This window comes from Bolinopsis microptera, chromosome 10 (assembly GCF_026151205.1).
Source record: "Bolinopsis microptera isolate Bmic1 chromosome 10, MBARI_Bmic_1.0, whole genome shotgun sequence".
Lineage (NCBI taxonomy): Eukaryota > Metazoa > Ctenophora > Tentaculata > Lobata > Bolinopsidae > Bolinopsis > Bolinopsis microptera.
In genome coordinates, this window is record NC_087081.1 from 16,937,231 (window position 1) to 16,960,057 (window position 22,827).

Sequence of the window (22,827 nt, forward strand, 5' to 3'; positions counted from 1 at the left end):
AATTTGGATGTTGGCGAGAGTACAACTACATGCAATTAATATTTTGCAAATTACATTGGACTGGCGTCTGGCAGAGACAAAGCTGATTTTAAATTTTAATGTTACTGGGCGGCGCTCAGCCTGTCATTCCGCCGAATCTCGGCGGATTGCGGATGTGTTTATTATGGTGGCTATTGTATAAAATCAAAATATGTGGCTATTAGTATTATGTTGACGTCATTGTTAATGGTCTGGCCCGGCGCGCGCTACTTTGTAGCACTTGCTTGTCATACGTTGTATGACCCGCCGCGCACGAAGTGCGCGGCTCCCTCTGTATTCCACCATAGTGAAACGACCGTGGGGTCGCAACGTGACACAAGCACTTGCCATTTCGAGAAGAAAGCGGCCCGCGCTACTTCGAAGAGATTTAGACGAGTAACATCCGTCAAGCTATTATGTTTATATGAACATAATTAATAATAGTCTGGACATGGAGTCCCCATACCAGGTAGATTTTAATGCAGCAATTTAATTTTCTTTTCATATACATTCCCTTTTATAGCGCGTTTTTCTTCTCGTATTAGCATTTTTTGTTTTAATTTATTTGAAAAGGTCAGCAGTGTTACGTATTTTGTCCAGTGTCCTATGGTTGACCTCGATTTTTAACATGTGTACTGTCGTCTTGGTCATGTTCGACGTTTTGCCAAATAAATATTACCTAATGGCCTGTTATCTGGGCTAACTTTTCGCCCAGGTTTGACGTTTGTTGCCACTTTACTATATACTTGGTAAATAGTATGTAGTAGAAGTACACGTGTGCTCTCCGTACAACTACACATAAAACATAGGAGTCAAGAATTTCCGGCACGTAATTGTGACCGTTAGCAACCTCAAATATCCAAACACGATTACTTAATAATAATACTTATTCCCACTGATCGATTTATCTTTGTCAAAATGGTTGTAAGGAAAATTAAGCACGGAACTTATTCTAGAAGCTGAAGAAAGAGCTAGAGATAACAATTATTGCTGTTGAGTCTACAACAGGGACTGCCGGAATAAAGGGATTTTGGCTGATGACAGATGCAAACTGGTCGGAAGATGCGCTTGAATTCAAAAAGAAAAATGAAGCTTCAATATCTTTGGCAATTACTTCTCTCCTCATCGGTAAAATTTAGCGAATTGCATGTTTCCAAGTTGAAGGCATTTCATACTAACTAGTACTAATACTATACTAGTGGCAGTGCACCAATTCAATATTAAATCCAAAAAGAGTTGTATATTCTAAAATTCCTAACTGATATCATTTATAAATATAATGGAAACCATTATAAATGGTGCCATTAAATTCTTGTGGTACCATGAATTCTTGTGTTAAATGAACTGTTAAATGATTATAAATCATTTAACAGTAACACAAGAATTATTGAATACAGGACTATTTGGCCTGCCTGCAAACATTCAGATCCTCACCTACTACTGGAATAGAAGAGGTAACTTGGTTCCCTCCCTCTACCTGGCCCTCTCTTTCACTGATTTCGTTGTGTGTCTGACAGCAATACTACATTTCGTCGCCATCTTGCTCGTTATAACAGGTATTATTTAGTAGAATAGCGAAAGTAAGCTCTAGCTTTGTGAAAATTATAAACCGACTAATATTTTATATTATATTTGTGAATTGATGATCTGATAGTGATGTTCAATTGATTGACGATGTCAACCCTTCCAGATCGTTGCTCTGCTTCGCAGAGCAACGATCTTGTTGATGCGAAGCAAGAATGCTAGTTTGTAGTTTGCGCGGCGCGTCGAAGTCCTCCAAATGTTCAAATGCCCACATCCCGGTTTATAACCAACATCGATCTGAAAATCTGAATTCTCCTAGAAATTAACGAGGAGCCGACAGTGCTGACCCTCTTTCTCGGGGTTTTGTTCTCCTTGACGACACTCATCTTACGGATTTCTGTTTTTGTGAACGTGGTGCTGATTGTAGTCCGAACCATCAACATAACCAGACCTTTCTACCAAGTGAAAATAAAAGAATGTGGATAGCAATAATCATCTGTCCTATAGTCCTGCTGCCTATTATAATCTATGATGCTGTTCAAATAGGAGAATTGGAAACATTCTACGAGAGAAAGATCCGATACGTCTTTCTCCCATTTGTAGGAGACTACTGTATCAAGGACATAGTGGTCTCAGCGGTAAATATCAAAGCCAATAAGGGTAGCAAGAAATCAATACAAATTCCACAGGGAGTAACCTTTGCTACATCTTGCGCTCCCTTCATCTTAGCAGTCATACTTTCACTGGTGTGCTTAGCTATCAACTGGAGGAAGCTTTCCACCAGCCAGCAGAATATGTCCGCCAGCAAGAGTGGCGACACCAGCAATACAGAACGGGAAGTGACGATCACAATCGCACTGCTGACCACTGTCTTCTCGTTGTGTAACACCGTGTACACAGCCTTCCTCACTCTCTGCTGGATACTGAACCTAAATTACACGAGCGATCAACTTTACAGTACAGTATTCCCCTACTTGACTAGTACAGTATTCCCCTTTATATGCTCCGCGCTTAATCCGGTTATCTTGATATGGAGGAGCAAAAAGTTGAGGGAGTCACTGAAGAATAAGGTGCTCTGCAGAAATCCTCAGCGGAACGATTATGTAGTCGCTACGAGGGAGCTATGAAGCTATTGATTAATTTCAATGAAACATAATTATAACTTATGTCTTCAGTGTATCCTTAAGTTTATGAGATTTTCTGTAATTCAAAACTATGGCCATACTAAAGTTTTCTTGGTGTTCATTTTCTTACCTAATTTGCATAGCACAAGCTAGATTTATCCTAGCGATCTTTTGCTATATTCCTTGGTAATGGTATTCTTATTCAAGCGTGCTAAATCACTCTACAGTCGATCTTCGAGATTTTTCTAAAAGGGTCCCGACAGTTGAAACTAACTTCAAACTAGAATCGATCAAAGCCCTCCACCCCAATTCATCAAACAAATAAAACAGTTACTAGTCATGAGTTATCCGGTTTTTTGAACTCACGATTAATGCAGACTGTGAAATAACTTCGCACAATTGTTCTGTATAGCGACTTGATATGTACTTTTTTCTTTTATTTGGTTTTGTCTCTTTTAATGATATGTTAAAAGATATATAATTTGAAAATATGCAAGTATGAAGTATAGACAATAGTGAATAGAATATGTTCGTGTGATGAAATGTATATATAGTATTACTATAATGTATACAGTATTACTATTATTCTTTGTTGATTGCTTCAACTTCTTCTTTGTCCTATAACTGTATCAATGTCGCTTGAAACTGGAAGTATGATTACGTAACATGTGAACGACCCCTAATAAGCTAATACAGGGGCCAGGTAACAGCATTTCCTGAAGTGTGCGCGTCGGGAAACTTGAGTAACTCGTGGGGACATGTGGGTAGCAGTGCCTTTACTAAAGTGGGGACATGTGGGTAGCAGTGCCTTTACTAAAGTGGGGACATGTGGGTAGCAGTGCCTTTACTAAAGTGGGGACATGTGGGTAGCAGTGCCTTTACTAAAGTGGGGACATGTGGGTAGCAGTGCCTTTACTAAAGTGGGGACATGTGGGTAGCAGTGCCTTTACTAAAGTGGGGACATGTGGGTAGCAGTGCCTTTACTAAAGTGGGGACATGTGGGTAGCAGTGCCTTTACTAAAGTGGGGACATGTGGGTAGCAGTGCCTTTACTAAAGTGGGGACATGTGGGTAGCAGTGCCTTTACTAAAGTGGGGACATGTGGGTAGCAGTGCCTTTACTAAAGTGGGGACATGTGGGTAGCAGTGCCTTTACTAAAGTGGGGACATGTGGGTAGCAGTGCCTTTACTAAAGTGGGGACATGTGGGTAGCAGTGCCTTTACTAAAGTGGGGACATGTGGGTAGCAGTGCCTTTACTAAAGTGGGGACATGTGGGTAGCAGTGCCTTTACTAAAGTGGGGACATGTGGGTAGCAGTGCCTTTACTAAAGTGGGGACATGTGGGTAGCAGTGCCTTTACTAAAGTGGGGACATGTGGGTAGCAGTGCCTTTACTAAAGTGGGGACATGTGGGTAGCAGTGCCTTTACTAAAGTGGGGACATGTGGGTAGCAGTGCCTTTACTAAAGTGGGGACATGTGGGTAGCAGTGCCTTTACTAAAGTGGGGACATGTGGGTAGCAGTGCCTTTACTAAAGTGGGGACATGTGGGTAGCAGTGCCTTTACTAAAGTGGGGACATGTGGGTAGCAGTGCCTTTACTAAAGTGGGGACATGTGGGTAGCAGTGCCTTTACTAAAGTGGGGACATGTGGGTAGCAGTGCCTTTACTAAAGTGGGGACATGTGGGTAGCAGTGCCTTTACTAAAGTGGGGACATGTGGGTAGCAGTGCCTTTACTAAAGTGGGGACATGTGGGTAGCAGTGCCTTTACTAAAGTGGGGACATGTGGGTAGCAGTGCCTTTACTAAAGTGGGGACATGTGGGTAGCAGTGCCTTTACTAAAGTGGGGACATGTGGGTAGCAGTGCCTTTACTAAAGTGGGGACATGTGGGTAGCAGTGCCTTTACTAAAGTGGGGACATGTGGGTAGCAGTGCCTTTACTAAAGTGGGGACATGTGGGTAGCAGTGCCTTTACTAAAGTGGGGACATGTGGGTAGCAGTGCCTTTACTAAAGTGGGGACATGTGGGTAGCAGTGCCTTTACTAAAGTGGGGACATGTGGGTAGCAGTGCCTTTACTAAAGTGGGGACATGTGGGTAGCAGTACCTTTACTAAAGTGGGGACATGTGGGTAGCAGTGCCTTCACTAAAGTGGGGACATGTGGGTAGCAGTACCTTTACTAAAGTGGGGACATGTGGGTAGCAGTGCCTTTACTAAAGTGGGGACTTGGTATTCTTATTCAAGCGTGCTAAATCACTCTACAGTCGATCTTCGAGATTTTTCTAAAAGGGTCCCGACAGTTAAAACTACGTAACTTCAAACTAGAATCGATCAAAGCAAAAAATTCGATCCCTCCACCCCAATTCATCAAACTGTGGGTACCTTTACTAAAGTGGGGACATGTGGGTAGCAGTGCCTTTACTAAAGTGGGGACATGTGGGTAGCAGTGCCTTTACTAAAGTGGGGACATGTGGGTAGCAGTGCCTTTACTAAAGTGGGGACATGTGGGTAGCAGTGCCTTTACTAAAGTGGGGACATGTGGGTAGCAGTGCCTTTACTAAAGTGGGGACATGTGGGTAGCAGTGCCTTTACTAAAGTGGGGACATGTGGGTAGCAGTGCCTTTACTAAAGTGGGGACATGTGGGTAGCAGTGCCTTTACTAAAGTGGGGACATGTGGGTAGCAGTACCTTTACTAAAGTGGGGACATGTGGGTAGCAGTGCCTTTACTAAAGTGGGGACATGTGGGTAGCAGTGCCTTTACTAAAGTGGGGACATGTGGGTAGCAGTGCCTTTACTAAAGTGGGGACATGTGGGTAGCAGTGCCTTTACTAAAGTGGGGACATGTGGGTAGCAGTGCCTTTACTAAAGTGGGGACATGTGGGTAGCAGTGCCTTTACTAAAGTGGGGACATGTGGGTAGCAGTGCCTTTACTAAAGTGGGGACATGTGGGTAGCAGTGCCTTTACTAAAGTGGGGACATGTGGGTAGCAGTGCCTTTACTAAAGTGGGGACATGTGGGTAGCAGTGCCTTTACTAAAGTGGGGACATGTGGGTAGCAGTGCCTTTACTAAAGTGGGGACATGTGGGTAGCAGTGCCTTTACTAAAGTGGGGACATGTGGGTAGCAGTGCCTTTACTAAAGTGGGGACATGTGGGTAGCAGTGCCTTTACTAAAGTGGGGACATGTGGGTAGCAGTGCCTTTACTAAAGTGGGGACATGTGGGTAGCAGTGCCTTTACTAAAGTGGGGACATGTGGGTAGCAGTGCCTTTACTAAAGTGGGGACATGTGGGTAGCAGTGCCTTTACTAAAGTGGGGACATGTGGGTAGCAGTGCCTTTACTAAAGTGGGGACATGTGGGTAGCAGTGCCTTTACTAAAGTGGGGACATGTGGGTAGCAGTGCCTTTACTAAAGTGGGGACATGTGGGTAGCAGTGCCTTTACTAAAGTGGGGACATGTGGGTAGCAGTGCCTTTACTAAAGTGGGGACATGTGGGTAGCAGTGCCTTTACTAAAGTGGGGACATGTGGGTAGCAGTGCCTTTACTAAAGTGGGGACATGTGGGTAGCAGTGCCTTTACTAAAGTGGGGACATGTGGGTAGCAGTGCCTTTACTAAAGTGGGGACATGTGGGTAGCAGTGCCTTTACTAAAGTGGGGACATGTGGGTAGCAGTGCCTTTACTAAAGTGGGGACATGTGGGTAGCAGTACCTTTACTAAAGTGGGGACATGTGGGTAGCAGTGCCTTTACTAAAGTGGGGACATGTGGGTAGCAGTGCCTTTACTAAAGTGGGGACATGTGGGTAGCAGTGCCTTTACTAAAGTGGGGACATGTGGGTAGCAGTGCCTTTACTAAAGTGGGGACATGTGGGTAGCAGTGCCTTTACTAAAGTGCGCTATTTACATCTCCACTCACATTGCAATGTACAATGACTTAATGATACCCCTGCTGCATATTACACCCAAAATAGGCCCTGGTGGGATGTGAAGAACTCGAAGCGAGGTTTTAAAATATTTTGTGGTGCGCTTGAGGGACGATACACGTCTTAATTGTAAATTTCTTCGAAGTACAACGCACTACTCCGAATCACCTGTACCCCACATGGCATAGGGTTAAAATGCTCCTCTGGCCAGATATTAGTGTAATATTAACGTTCATACTTAAAAATTAAGGGTTAACTGAAAATTTCTAAAAGGGGAGACGCTTATGTTTGGTGATTGTATCAATAAGTATAGTTACAGTTACACAAATCTTTTGAACAAATTAATCCCAAAATACGATAATTTAGCTCATAAAAATGGTTCGAGATCAAAATTGAATTCTTTTAGTTTTACAATTATCAAAACTCGTTGAAAAGGAGTCCTACGTCAAACTCAGAAAATATAAGTCCATACTCCGAATTTTGTAAATATGTTAACGTATTTCTTAGCTATTGAAGATATAATCTACTCATGCATTATATTACCGTACAACAGACACGAGAGTTACTACTACTAGGTAAGTGAAATAAGTAAATAATAAGCTAATCAAGTTAAAACCTTTCCAGTGAAACACAAAGTTAATCATATTCAATGTTCCGTGTTATGTAGTCCGAGGATAGGGTTCCTATCTGAACTGGTTGGGACAGATACGCAGACCGATACATTCCTTCCCAACTTCCGCCACCTAGAAATATTATAAATAACATTGTAATTATAGCATTCCTTTCCAACTTCCGCCACCTATAAATATTATAAATAACATTGTCATTATAACAACCTATAAATATTATAAATAACATTGTCATTATAGCATTTATTTCTAACTTCCGCCACCTATAAATATTATAATTAACATTGTCATTATAGCATTCCTTTCAAACTTCCGCCACCTATAAATATTATAATTAACATTGTCATTATAGCATTTATTTCTAACTTCCGCCACCTATAAATATTATAATTAACATTGTCATTATAGCATTTATTTCTAACTTCCGCCACCTAGAAATATTATAAATAACATTGTCATTATAATATTTATTTCTAAAACAGCAGGTTTTAATCCCAACATTAATATCTAAAGTTAAAGCAGAGCTTAAAAATTAAGTAGAACTTACTTTACAGACAGTGCAAATCTGTCCTTTACATTCTGGCGTATAATTAACAGAACACAACGGACACCGCTCTACAGCCTTTCCTCTGAAATATTAATATTATTTAGTAAGTGAAAATTAATATTTATATTAATTTAGTCATTAATTTAGTCATTAATTAAGTCATTAATTTAGTCATTAATTTAGTCATTAATTTAGTCATTAATTTAGTCATTAATTTAGTCATTAATTTAGTCATTAATTTATTCATTAATTTAGTCATACAAATTAGTAAATATTTAGATATTTAATGACTCATACATAGGTTGATTAGATTTGACTCACCTATAGATAGGTTGATAGGTCATGGCGCACAGAACGAAGGGGTTATGCTGATCATACTGCAGTTTATGTTCGTCTGTTGGATTTTTCTCACACGCCGCCAGAATCTTTCTCATTTGAGTCGCTATGTCGGGTTTAGGGCCCAGGTCGATCAGCCGGCGAGCGAAGGAAGCCGCAGTCTTGAAGTTTTTCATCTGGAGAAAAGTTTGATGTTAGTTGTATTATTTATTGTGGGACTTACAATTTCAAGTTATGTGATTTATGAGAAGTGGATAACTTTTTAGTACAATAATTTTAATATCAAGATCAAATTAATTAATCGACTTTGAATTGATGTGTTGTTTATAATTAATAAGTAATTAATAAGTAATGAACTGATTAGCAGAGGTAATCTTACCTTGTAGAAGAGACTAACAGCAGTACGCAGTGTTAACATGAGATGCATTGGTTGCAGGTTACAATGTGTAAAGTACGCTGCTAGCTCGCATATCCGGATCTGTAATATCCAGGTTTAGTTAACTTACTACTCGGTATTACTGTTTTACTAGCGTTAAAAAGACAGATATTTTGAGATGAAGATATACTTTAAATAGGAATAAGTATAGGAAATCTATGAAATATTGGCAATTATTGTTAGCATTACCTGATCATCAACAGTGCGTCTAGGCAGTTCCTTTCTAGCTAGCTCCATCTGGAGACCCAGGATATACTCTCTACAGATACCCATTAGCTGTATTGCCTGTATAGAGCAGTGGTTAAAGAGTCACTTACCACAAGGTCTAGAAATAGAAAGAGGAAGTGCTACAGTTCATTGAATTGATTTGTAATTAAATGATAATTACTAATAATAACTAATTAATTAACATAATAATAATCACTAATTAATTAACAATTACCTCGTTCATTTCCTCCTTAGTATCGACTATAAGGAGAGGTACAGACAGGAGGATACTGTGGAATTTCACCGCTGCGTCACCGAACTTTCCTTGAGTTGTCAACTGGTATCCCACCTGTTACAAATAATGATAATTAGTTTTTAGGTTAATTATTTTCTAACTAGTTTCTAATTGGTTTCTAATTGGTTTCTAATTGGTTTCTAATAACTTGATTATAGTGGAACGATTTAGAATTGGCGGTTGAGATCTCTTAAAATAATAATAGAGATTGTATTACCTACTATAATTATACTATCTATTAACTAGCTACTTCTGCCGAGGTTCTACACGAATATACGGAAACATGTGTATTGAATATACGGAAACATATGTATTGAATATACGGAAACGTGTGTATCTTACCTGGAGCTGCTCCACCAGTTCAGTAAGCTTGATGAACTTGCGAGGAAGAGCGTTCTTAGGAGCATTCTCGTTCAGGTTACGAGGGGGGTATGCGAATACAGGGGCTTGACAGGGTATACCAGGCAGACATACCGCTCCACGACCCATAACTTGCATAAACAGGGACCTGGGGGTTTATTTAGCACTTTCAAAACATAAAAATAAGGCTTACTTCAGGTAATGTGAAGTGAGGGGCACTTAAAACAGTTTTGTATTTTTGGTCGTATGAAAGAAGAACATAATATCCCAAATGTGCATCCCTAACGGTATCCTAGCGGCTTTACGATACCTTTAGGGGTACACATTTTGTAACCAAAATAAATTCTTCTTAATAACTAACTTGTAAGGGTTGAAGTCCACTACGCCCACTTGGTCGTCTAACAGTCTCATAGCAGAGTCTACAGATCCCCCCATCAGATGATCAACAGCAAACTGGGAATTATCCGCCCATCTCTGAGAAAAAACAGTGGTAAAGTGGGGGGGGGGGGCCGGGGGGGGGGGTGCTTGGTATTTGTAGCTAGCCTAATATATAACAGGGGGGGGGGTGATTGGTATTTGTAGCTAGCCTAATATACATATATAACAGGAATAAAGATATAACTCGCAGACAAGTAACTACAGGTAATATCTGACCTTAGCAGTGCTGGTACCAATAGCAGGTGGATTGTAGCTGCCCCCTGTAACTGCTGTCACTGCAATGTCCAGATCTGGTGGCAGCTCCAGGTCCTCGTCCACGTCCCATCCTGCTGCAGATCCTTCACCGTCAGACTTATCAAACTCAGGCTCTGAACCTGAAGCGAGGGAAGGTTTAGTATAGAGTTGGTAACTAGTTGATCACTAATTGGTAACTAATTGGTAACTTTTTGGTAACAAGTTGGTAACCTATTGGTAGCTTGTTGGTAACTATTTGGTAACAAGTTGGTAACGTGTTGGTAACTATTTGGTAACTTGTTGGTAACCTATTGGAAACTATTTGGTAACTAGTTGGTAACTTACCCTCTTCTAGCTGCAGGTCCTCATCTCCCCAGGCTCCCTCCACCTCCACATCTACATCCACCTCAGCGTCCAGGGCACTGGTGGGCTCTCCCCCAGCTACTTTGTCGAATATTCCCTTGCTGACAGTGAGCAGCGGCCAGTTCTCATCACTCTTCATTATGGGGACACCTGGCTTTAGGAGCTTCGCATTCTCCGGTACTTGGGGGATCTGGGGACATTCTATCATATAAATACTTATATATAATGCTGGTGATATACATATTATTGAAGAGGCCGGCTTCATCACTCATCAAACCGATTAAGGAACCAAATAATAACAAACAGTGACCTGTTCAGCAGGTAGAGAAGCAGCTATAGACTCAGCCTCTTCCTCCATGCCATGTGTTTTAGCACACAAGTAAGCCAGGCCCCTCTGTCCCACGCTCTTCAGCACTTTTACTCGCTCCGCTACATCTCCAGTGTATAGGGTGTTCTGGTAGTGGGAGTTGGTATCTCCTCTGTGTTCCGCTGAAATTAGTTGATTAGTTAACTAAAAAGCTTATTTGTTGCAGTGGATTGATACCGCAGAATACAAAATAAAGGTTGTTAGAAAACAAAGTAGAAAATAAGCTGTTTATTTTTAGATTAGCCTAAAAAACACAATATCACATACCTACTGCTCGTTTGAAATGCCATTATTCAATACCAATTGATTGTTTATCAAAATAATTGGAATCAACTTGATATAATGGTTATTCTAAACGAACCCCAATGGCTCCGGAGAGTATTGTATTAAAGTATTTGAGTTTAATATAATATAATAAACAGTTTAATTAATGACGATTACTAGTGTTTGTGCAGGAACAAATGAAACGCAGGAATGGGATTTAAAGTCTGCTTCATACAGATTGGCTGATAATTCAGAGCTGAGCTGTTCAGTTCCTGCTTACTCTAACAAAACCATACTGAAGAGAAGAGCTCGCCAAATGAACAGCGCAATAATTAATTTTCTGTCATCTACAAAACGAGCTGAACAATAACTGTTAAGGACATAAAAATGCGGGAAAAATAATTGCGATAAACCACTTTGTTAATCCACAGAATGACATTGAATAACTATCAGTGACGAGAGCAAGTTAAAGGTTCATCTTATCGTTCAGTGATGCAGCAGAATGTGACCACTTGAATACAGCTCAGTACAAAAGTAAAGATGACAGCATGTTGGCTGCTCAGGAAGGAGGCTACAATAGCGCCGACTGCAGCGCCCAACATGGCGCACCCAGCCATCACCCCCGCCGCCAGAACAAGCCGCTCTGTCCCAAAGTAGTGCTTATCAAACTCCATGAGGGTCAGTTCACACCGCGTCACACAGAAACACATATTTGCTATCCCCATAGCAACCACAGTGACAAACAGGCTGTTACTCTCCAAGATAAGAGTCAAGTAGCAGGATGCTATGATGGCAGATAACAGTGGTTCCAGCACTCTGAACCTAACATACTTCAACAGGAACACACTTAGGATCCTACCAATGAGTTTAGCTCCTCCGTATAGTAGCGCTAGAATAAGTAGCTCTTGATCTGTAGTCAGCCTCAGATTAGGTTCCTCTTTGTTTAGGTAGGTAAGGAGCGCTGGTATGAGGAGAATGCTGCCCCACCCCTGTAACATGTTGATAAAGTTCACTATACACCCTCTAACTAGGCGACCTAGGAACCCTCTTACTCTTATCACCTCCTTATCTGTCCTGTCCTCTATTTCCTCCGTTTTCTCTTCTCTTTTAAGACCAAAGTGCAGCATGCAGATGGGTAGGAGGAATATAGGGAGAGAAGTACAGACTATGAAGTACCTCCACCCCACCTTCTCCAGTAGGAGGTACCCCAGCACTGCCACCCACCCTCCTCCCAAGGTAAAAGCAAAGGCCCTGGTTACTCCTCCGATATTGTACATATCGTAGTTAGAGATCTCCTCCGCGAAATAGAGGCCACCCACCGACCAGTTTAGTCCAATACAGAGGCCTAGTGAGGCGCGGGAGATTACGAGGGTCCAGTAGTTGGGGACAAGGGAGCAGAACACTGTGGCTAGGATAGAGGTGTAGAGAGACACTAGTAGTGCCGTCTTCCTCCCCATCTTGTTCTTTATAGCCGGGAGGACGAAGAAAGAGAGAGCCAGACACAGGTAGAGGATGATACCGAGTAGTCCCTCCTGCGTGTGGGATACTCCCATCTCACTTGAGGCAGCCTGGGTGATCACTCCAGGCAGGTAGATCTCAACTGCATCTCCGAAGGTTATCAGAGTCATCAGAATTGTGAGGTGAACGTCTTTTCTCGTCCATTTCAAGTTTTTAAAGTCAACTGCTGCCAGGCCTGATTTAGGAGCTTTGGCTTTTGATATTAATTCGTTTAATTCTCCTGATTCGTCTTCCTCTGAAGAGTTGATCGGCATCTTGACCGTCGTATTTGATTCCGCCGACATTGAGAACTGATATTGGAAGATTATAATAATACTCAATTTACCGTAAACAAAACTTTAACCATCATAAAAGAAATATCCTCCAATTTGAGAGTATTCAGTAAAGTACGATAAAATAAGGTTGAAAGTGAACTAAACCCCCCCCCCCTACTAAAGATAGGAACGATAACCAATATAGTTGTAAAATCAGCCACCACGCGGTCAGCAATTAACAGAACTAATGAAATAAACTTAATCAGGGAGAAATGTGCAAAAGGATTATATCAGCCATTTTAAGTTTTTAAAACATAAACCAGTGATACATTATGTACGATAATTGAGAATACTCAAAAACTATTGCAACATTATGATACCACGCCAAAGGGAGAAGTACATTAACAAAACAAAGTATTGGAGACTTTGGAGTTTGATTTACATTAACATTGATTCTTGCACCTTTATAACCAGGAAAATAAAGATTCCCCTTTTTGCGATAACATGACACCGCATAAACTTTGTCGCATGAAATTACTTACAAAAGAGCTAAAATCAAACATCAAACGAGATTTATTGCCAGAGTTGGTCGCAGTATCATTAGTGTACAGAAATACCGAGAGAATATGAAATCAACAATGTCTAAAACGTTCCTCGAGAGTGTGCCTCCACACCGTACTCAACAGAGTGTGTCTGGACTCTGGAATGACCTCCCACATCATATTTACAAACAAAGGGTCCTATTTGGGTTACAATATGAACAGTTTGTTTGACTAACGTCTATAGTGTGCAATATTCGGATCAACAGAGAATGTGGCTCACAACCAGACGCGAGGTTTCAATAAAATGTAATTACTTATTCCTAGTTCTTCCTAGTACTTCCTATGTTACGTAAAGAAGTTTTACACGATGATCCCAGGTATGAAGTATCAACACTCGGCTCTGTAAAGGTTACGCGAGAGTATGGAAGTATTATGGATAAGTCTCCAACTTACCCGTTATTAATTATATGGTCACCATTAATGGATAAATACCACTCGAACTACTTCCTTGGGAGCTATGTTAAGATTACACCGAGTTTCACCCCAGAGAGGACAAGTTTCTAAAAGGTCGGTCAACTTTATAGTGGTTACGGCTTAAGAGAACATTAACTCTTATGATCACGGTTAGGATCTATCATCTTTAATGTCAAACGCTTTTGTTTTTAACTTTTCCATCAATAACTATACAGGTAGAAACAAATTAAAAACAGAACTGACTGACCCAAATGAAAGTTTAATGTTCAATATTCGTCAAGAACATCTTGATCATACTTCCATCAGCACGTTAAATCTCGCAGACAATACATAACATTGTGCCAGGTGTTTCTTTCAACAACCAATCAATCTTATTAGAATATACCTGTACCTGATTCTGTGCATCTTGTCTTGAGAAGGGAACCACTGTACTTTAAATAAATGGGGGATTTGGCTGTACCCTACAGTTAATACTTGAATAGGGCCACACATCGATTTACTAAAATCCCCATTACATACATTACATACATCCAGTCAGTGGCGTAACGCTGCCCCGGTCGCCCCTGGTGTATTCCCCTGTCCAATTTAGCGCTCAGTCGGTGTGAAAAAAATTTTTGGGGCCCTTTTTTTGCTCCAGGGGCGCAAAAAAGCTGTAGGGGGCGCCAAAAAAAGGTACCCGACCTTTTTTTTAATTTTTTTAATTTTTTTTAGGGACACAAAAAATTTGGGCGACTTTTTCGAGCCGCCGGGGGGCGCCAAGTTAAATCAGCCACTAACGTTACGCCACTGCATCCAGTAGTCTTGTAATCGACTGATAGGTGATTTCAGAAGTACGGTTCGTCTGTTAAATCTGATTTCTTACCTATTTTCTGCATTTTTCTCAACTTCTCCATATTTCCGGTGATAAGGTAGAGGAACGACAGTTTCTCAAAGTTCTTGGTGCGTTGATATGCTATCTCAACCACCTGGAATATGTTTAATTGTTAGTGATTCCATTTGAGCATTGCTCCAAAGCAAATGAAGCAAAGAATAGTTGGACACTGGATCTTGAATGAAAGAAAAAAGTAGACACATAGACCTTTCTTACTACGCATGTAAGATAATCATATTGCCACATCACGAAAGTGCTGCGCGCGACAGACCTTTGCGCAAACAAGCTAACCTATAACACGAAAATGTTGCAACGTCTAATTTCTATTTGGCGTTCGCGCGCGCGGTGTATACATCGCATACATCATCTAGTTTACCCTCTTCTGATCGATGTGCACTTCACGATACATGTGTATTGAGATGTGTCTTTATTATAGAGTTTATGTGTAAATTTTAGTTGGAGCAGGTCATGTGTCATTGGTCACCAACGAAACTGAAACTACCAAACAGGATTACAATAAAATGATCATATTTCAACGCAAATACTAAGAATAACAGTCACCTGGTGGTTGCCTTGTTGAAGAGCGATCTGTGAGAGTTTCTCCCAAACTGCTGCGTCGTCCAGTGTTTGAGCGGCTGACATTGCAACCTGGAGTTGTTTACAGTTACCTCATATTATAATGAAATGCATGCTGATTGACACCAAGTTACATGTGTAAATATAATCTAAATTAATTTCAGAACGCTGCAACCCCCCCCCCCACAACGCTGCAACCCCCCCCCCCCCCCCTAACTATGCTCACCTCAATATTGCCACACTCCACAGCCAGGTTGAAGCGAGTTTTGGGATCCTTTACGAAATGGAGGGCTACTTCCGGGTAACCCTTCTTCTGTAGATAAGCTATGATAGCTTGTCCGTACAGATTAGCATTCCTTACCATGTGCAGAACCTGTGGTATAGTTGTATAATATAGATATAATATGTGACCAGTGTAGGTTCTGTAATCACATGATTGACAGAATGAGATACAAGGTTACGAATATTTACCGAAGAATTTAACTTCTAAACAATTTTTGATCATTTTCAAAATTTCAAAATTCTTAAACTTTAAGAAGAAAGTAATGAAGCTCGGTATTGATTATTCCGCAAAAGAAGCAGATACCAGTGTAGGTAGCAGGATAGTATACACACTATATATATATGTAGCAGATACTAACCTCGTCATACTTCTTATCAACCAGGGCAAGTTTAAACTTGAACTCAGTTGAGTCAATAGTCAGAACACGTGGCTTAGCTTCACGGTCCAGACAGTACACGCTGTTACCCTGCAAATATCATTACTTCAATTGTTACAGTACACGCTGTTACCCTGCAAATATCATTACTTCAATTCTTATAGTACACGCTGTTACCCTGCAAATATCATTACTTCAATTCTTACAGACAGTACACGCTGTTACCCTGCAAATATCATTACTTCAATTCTTACAGACAGTACACGCTGTTACCCTGCAAATATCATTACTTCAATTCGTACAGACAGTATACGCTGTTACCCTGCAAATATCATTACTTCAATTGTTACAGTACACGCTGTTACCCTGCAAATATCATTACTTCAATTCTTACATTACACGCTGTTACCCTGCAAATATCATTACTTCAATTCTTACAGACAGTACACGCTGTTACCCTGCAAATATCATTACTTCAATTCTTACAGACAGTACACGCTGTTACCCTGCAAATATCATTACTTCAATTCTTACAGACAGTACACGCTGTTACCCTGCAAATATCATTACTTCAATTGTTACAGTACACGCTGTTACCCTGCAAATATCATTACTTCAATTCTTACATTACACGCTGTTACCCTGCAAATATCATTACTTCAATTGTTACAGGCAGTAGACGCTGTTACCCTGCAAATATCATTACTTCAATTCTTACAGACAGTACACGCTGTTACCCTGCAAATATCATTACTTCAATTCTTACATTACACGCTGTTACCCTGCAAATATGATTACTTCAATTCTTATAGTACACGCTGTTACCCTGCAAATATCATTACTTCAATTGTTACAGGCAGTAGACGCTGTTACCCTGCAAATATCATTACTTCAATTCTTACAGACAGTACACGCTGTTACCCTGCAAATATCATTACTTCAATTCTTATAGTACACGCTGTTACCCTGCAAATATCATTACTTCAATTCTTATAGTAAACGCTGTTACCCTGCAAATATCATTACTTCAATTCTTATAGTACACGCTGTTACCCTGCAAATATCATTACTTCAATTCTTATAGTAAACGCTGTTACCCTGCAAATATCATTACTTCAATTCTTATAGTACACGCTGTTACCCTGCAAATATCATTACTTCAATTCTTACAGACAGTATACGCTGTTACCCTGCAAATATCATTACTTCAATTCTTATAGTACACGCTGTTACCCTGCAAATATCATTACTTCAATTCTTATAGTACACGCTGTTACCCTGCAAATATGATTACTTCAATTCTTATAGTACACGCTGTTACCCTGCAAATATGATTACTTCAATTCTTATAGTACACGCTGTTACCCTGCAAATATCATTACTTCAATTCTTATAGTACACGCTGTTACCCTGCAAATATGATTACTTCAATTCTTATAGTACACGCTGTTACCCTGCAAATATGATTACTTCAATTCTTACAGACAGTACACGCTGTTACCCTGCAAATATCATTACTTCAATTCTTATAGTACACGCTGTTACCCTGCAAATATGATTACTTCAATTCTTATAGTACACGCTGTTACCCTGCAAATATGATTACTTCAATTCTTATAGTACACGCTGTTACCCTGCAAATATGATTACTTCAATTCTTATAGTACACGCTGTTACCCTGCAAATATCATTACTTCAATTCTTATAGTACACGCTGTTACCCTGCAAATATCATTACTTCAATTCTTATAGTACACGCTGTTACCCTGCAAATATCATTACTTCAATTCTTACAGACAGTATACGCTGTTACCCTGCAAATATCATTACTTCAATTCTTATAGTACACGCTGTTACCCTGCAAATATGATTACTTCAATTCGGCCATTTTTATTGGATGGTCTTACTTTCAATCATGCAATATCGGAATACAGTAAACCCCAATTTACAGCGGCCATATATTACGGTTGTCATAGAAAAAAAGAAAACGTCACAAGAACCCAGCAAAAAAAGGACTGAAGTTACACGTGACACCCTTATAAGGGCACGTGTTAAGTTTACAAACCTTGACAGCAGAGATGTAGATGGGTAGATCTAGAGTCCGGACTATTCCGTTATCTCCGTTATGTAGAGTGTATTTAATGTGGTTAGCAGTCGTGTAGATCAACACACCTAACGTAGTGGGTATCATTTCATCATACAATTAATATAACAAGTAATACATTTCAAAATCACTAAAACAAAAAACAGTATACCAACATATACTTCCCTTATTAAATCTATTTCTTTAAATGTAAAACACTAACTATCAGTATAACTTTTCACTGATATACATTATATAGTATATAATTGTAGTTTTCAGTATCTTACCTTGCTCATTCCAGGCAGCACTCTTGATCTTGACACTCTCATGAATGGTAGCTTTAAGCTCCAACTTTCTGTTGCAGATTGCGATAGCTGAGATAAAAGTAAACTAGAAAATCAACTGGAGGGTAATCAGGTCACTTATCACACCATGTAAATAGTTTCTCTTATACCAAATAAACTACAAAATATCAAACATAAAGATAGTTCTTACTTCGTTTGCAGAGTAGAGCAAGATGAGACATGTCATTAGACCAAACCACTCTCACCACTTTGGGTATGCGAACAGAGGCGACGGTACTGAAATTAGTTATCAGTCAAATTCAAGTATAGCTTTCAAGATATCTAATATTTTAGTTTATCATCTCACAATACATTTAAGGGGGGGGGGGGGGGGGGGGGGGGGGGGGGGGGGGGTTCACCCTGATTTTTTTATGAAACTTAGTTTCGAGATAGCAGTTGACCAACCAACTAGGACCGGTGACCGAACTTTTGAGGGGGTCCCGGACCCCAACCGCCAAACGGAGCCCGCGGGGCAGCCACGCCCATATTTGGTCCAAATTAGGCCCAATTTAGCCAAATACCCTGAACATGCCCAAAACCCAGATTTTAGGTGCTCTACATGTAGCTAGTGGTCCCCTAAACTCGTATATGAATTTTCATCAAGATTGGACAAAAAATGACTGAGTTATGAGCCAAAAACCATATGACCATATTTGGGCATACGCACCAAATTTGATCGATTTTGGCCCATAAATTGGTCAAATATCAATATTTTTGAATGAAACCAACTTTATATGGAAGGTAAGCCTATACTACACATTCTCTATGATTATCAGCTCAATATCTACCTAACTGTGGATTCTGTGTTCAAATAGTTGCAAAAAATGAACCAAATCGCCCATATCTCAGTTCGCGATATTTGCAAAACTGACTTCGCTCAAAACAATAGAACTCAATAGGGTTTCAATATTTTTTTATGAAATTTTCAAAATCGACGTAGATTCGCCTCATGACCTTAAGTTTTGTATTAGAATTTTGAGTTAGGCCTTTAAAAAAATTTGGCGGCCAAATTCTGAAAAATGCCCGGCAAATTTCAGAATTTGGCCGCCAAATTTTTTTAAAGGCCTAACTCAAAATTCTAATACAAAACTTAAGGTCATGAGGCGATTCTACGTTGATTCTGAAAATTTCATGAAAAAATATTGAAACCCTATTGAGTTCTATTGTTTTGAGCGAAGTCAGTTTTGCAAATATCGCGAACTGAGATATGGGCGATTTGGTTCATTTTTTGCAACTATTTGAACACAGAATCCACAGTTAGGTAGATATTGAGCTGATAATCATAGAGAATGTGTAGTTTAGGCTTACCTTTCTTATTAAGTTGGTTTCATTCAAAAATATTGATATTTGACCTATTTATGGGCCAAAATCGATCAAATTTAGTGCGTATGCCCAAATATGGGCATATAGTTTTTAGCTCATAACTCAGTCATTTTTTGTCCAATCTTCATTAAAATTCATATACGAGTTCAGGGGACCACTAGCTACAAGTAGAGCACCTAAAATCTGGGTTTTGGGCATGTTCAGGGTATTTGGTAACACGACATCTGTCCGAAAGCGACATCTGTCCGAATCAGAAAATATGTTATTTGGACAATAGTTTATGTCGGATCCTACCGTACGATTTTCTTAAAACTTTCCATAAAGTATGGTGGTTATAGGACGAATAATATGTGTAAGTTTGAAGAATTTTCAAGAAAATCGTATCGTTGGATCTCCAGATATATGCTTTGGAACCACTGAGTACCACCGAATTGGATATATTTTTTGCGGTTAAGGTAATATCTTAAACTTGGCTCATAGAAACTCGCTCAAACTTACACATATTATTCGTCATATAACCACCATACTTTATGGAAAGTTTTAAGAAAATCGTACGGTAGGATCCGACATAAACTATTGTCCAAATAACATATTTTCTGATTCGGACAGATGTCGCTTTCGGACAGATGTCGCCCAATCGGGTATTTGGCTAAATTGGGCCTAATTTGGACCAAATATGGGCGTGGCTGCCCCGCGGGCACCGTTTGGCGGTTGGGGTCCGGGACCCCCTCAAAAGTTCGGTCACCGGTCCTAGTTTGTTGGTCAACTGCTATATCGAAACCAAGTTTCACAAAAAATTCAGGGTGAACCCCCAGCCTTAATATAAACATCTTCACTTAGCCTTGAATAGACAGCTAACACAGTCCAGATGTCACCATTTGTTACTTATCACGTGACACCCTTATATGGGCACGTGTTACTTATCACGTGACACCCTTATATGGGCACGTGTTACTTATCACGTGATACCCTTATATGGGCATGTGTTACTTATCACGTGACACCCTTATATGGGCACGTGTTACTTATCGCGTGACACCCTTATATGGGCATGTGTTACTTATCACGTGACACCCTTATATGGGCATGTGTTACTTATCACGTGACACCCTTATATGGGCATGTGTTACTTATCACGTGACACCCTTATAAGGGCATGTGTTACTTATCACGTGACGCCCTTATATGGGCATGTGTTACTTATCGCGTGACACCCTTATATGGACATGTGTTACTTATCACGTGACGCCCTTATATGGGCATGTGTTACTTATCACGTGACACCCTTATATGGGCATGTGTTACTTATCACGTGACACCCTTATATGGGCATGTGTTACTTATCACGTGACAACCTTATATGGGCATGTGTTACTTATCACGTGACACCCTTATATGGGCACGTGTTACTTATCACGTGACACCCTTATATGGGCACGTGTTACTTATCACGTGACGCCCTTATATGGGCATGTGTTACTTATCGCGTGACACCCTTATATGGGCATGTGTTACTTATCACGTGACACCCTTATATGGGCATGTGTTACTTATCACGTGACACCCTTATATGGACATGTGTTACTTATCACATGACACCCTTATATGGGCATGTGTTACTTATCACGTGACACCCTTATATGGGCATGTGTTACTTATCGCGTGACACCCTTATATGGGCATGTGTTACTTATCACGTGACACCCTTATATGGGCATGTGTTACTTATCACGTGACACCCTTATATGGGCATGTGTTAGTTATCACGTGACACCCTTATATGGGCACGTGTTACTTATCACGTGACACCCTTATAAGGGCACGTGTTACTTATCACGTGGCACCCTTATATGGGCATGTGTTACTTATCACGTGACGCCCTTATATGGGCATGTGTTACTTATCACGTGACATCCTTATATGGGCATGTGTTACTTATCACGTGACATCCTTATATGGGCACGTGTTACTTATCACGTGACACCCTTATAAGGGCACGTGTTACTTATCGCGTGACACCCTTATATGGGCATGAGTTACTTATCACGTGACACCCTTATATGGGCACGTGTTACTTATCACGTGACACCCTTATATGGGCATGTGTTACTTATCACGTGACACCCTTATATGGACATGTGTTACTTATCACGTGACACCCTTATATGGGCATGTGTTACTTATCACGTGACACCCTTATATGGACATGTGTTACTTATCTCGTGACACCCTTATAAGGGCACGTGTTACTTATCACGTGACACCCTTATATGGACATGTGTTACTTATCACGTGACACCCTTATATGGGCATGTGTTACTTATCACGTGACACCCTTATAAGGGCACGTGTTACTTATCACGTGACACCCTTATATGGGCACGTGTTACTTATCACGTGACACCCTTATATGGGCATGTGTTACTTATCACGTGACACCCTTATAAGGGCATGTGTTACTTATCACGTGACACCCTTATAAGGGCACGTGTTACTTATCACGTGACACCCTTATATGGGCATGTGTTACTTATCACGTGACACCCTTATATGGGCACGTGTTACTTATCACGTGACACCCTTATATGGACATGTGTTACTTATCTCGTGACACCCTTATAAGGGCACGTGTTACTTATCACGTGACACCCTTATATGGACATGTGTTACTTATCTCGTGACACCATTTGCATTATATGGGCATGTGTTACTTATGGCGTAATCAGTAGGCTTCAACCCAGTTAGTCCTTTTTCTACGATTACGCTAATGTAATTTATCGTATGAACACAACCCGACCCAACCCTTACACAAAAGTGCATCACCAGAGCCCACAATCGGCAAAAAACGCTTACGTAATAAACAAATGGAACTAACAACAGATGGTACCTAGAGTCTTAAGCCTGTACGTAATAAAGACGATGTTAAAGTTAAAGCGAACCATCTCCCAACTTGAGCAAAAAGACAAATAATAACTCTAACATTTTCTGCTGGATGTCGTAGAGAGAAACAGATTCAGGGTTGCGTAGGAGTACAGTTCCAGTACCAGCGTAGTAGATATAATCAATACCCCCTGTCAGTTCTATCGTCTTAGTAGTCTGAAGGGAACAAGGTATTAACTGGGAAATA

General features: G+C 40.3%; 1 protein-coding gene across 1 annotated transcript in view; it reads right to left on the reverse strand.

Moving 5' to 3' along the window:
* Positions 1–6,862: 6,862 nt before the first annotated feature.
* Positions 6,863–22,827, reverse strand: part of LOC134822474 (coatomer subunit alpha-like) — a 122,982-nt gene continuing 107,017 nt past the window's right edge. Inside the window, exons 12-30 of the mRNA XM_063833583.1 lie at positions 22,681–22,796; positions 18,529–18,614; positions 18,321–18,407; positions 18,016–18,122; positions 15,933–16,040; positions 15,518–15,664; positions 15,277–15,363; positions 14,707–14,809; positions 10,736–10,914; positions 10,408–10,615; positions 10,045–10,202; positions 9,752–9,864; positions 9,373–9,538; positions 8,971–9,084; positions 8,718–8,813; positions 8,472–8,570; positions 8,078–8,268; positions 7,757–7,838; positions 6,863–7,323 (exon numbers count right to left, since the gene is read on the reverse strand). Of these exons, the coding sequence (XP_063689653.1) occupies positions 7,264–7,323; positions 7,757–7,838; positions 8,078–8,268; positions 8,472–8,570; positions 8,718–8,813; positions 8,971–9,084; positions 9,373–9,538; positions 9,752–9,864; positions 10,045–10,202; positions 10,408–10,615; positions 10,736–10,914; positions 14,707–14,809; positions 15,277–15,363; positions 15,518–15,664; positions 15,933–16,040; positions 18,016–18,122; positions 18,321–18,407; positions 18,529–18,614; positions 22,681–22,796 (2,307 nt within the window). The 3' untranslated portion in view covers positions 6,863–7,263. The remainder of the gene's footprint in view (positions 7,324–7,756; positions 7,839–8,077; positions 8,269–8,471; positions 8,571–8,717; positions 8,814–8,970; positions 9,085–9,372; positions 9,539–9,751; positions 9,865–10,044; positions 10,203–10,407; positions 10,616–10,735; positions 10,915–14,706; positions 14,810–15,276; positions 15,364–15,517; positions 15,665–15,932; positions 16,041–18,015; positions 18,123–18,320; positions 18,408–18,528; positions 18,615–22,680; positions 22,797–22,827) is intronic.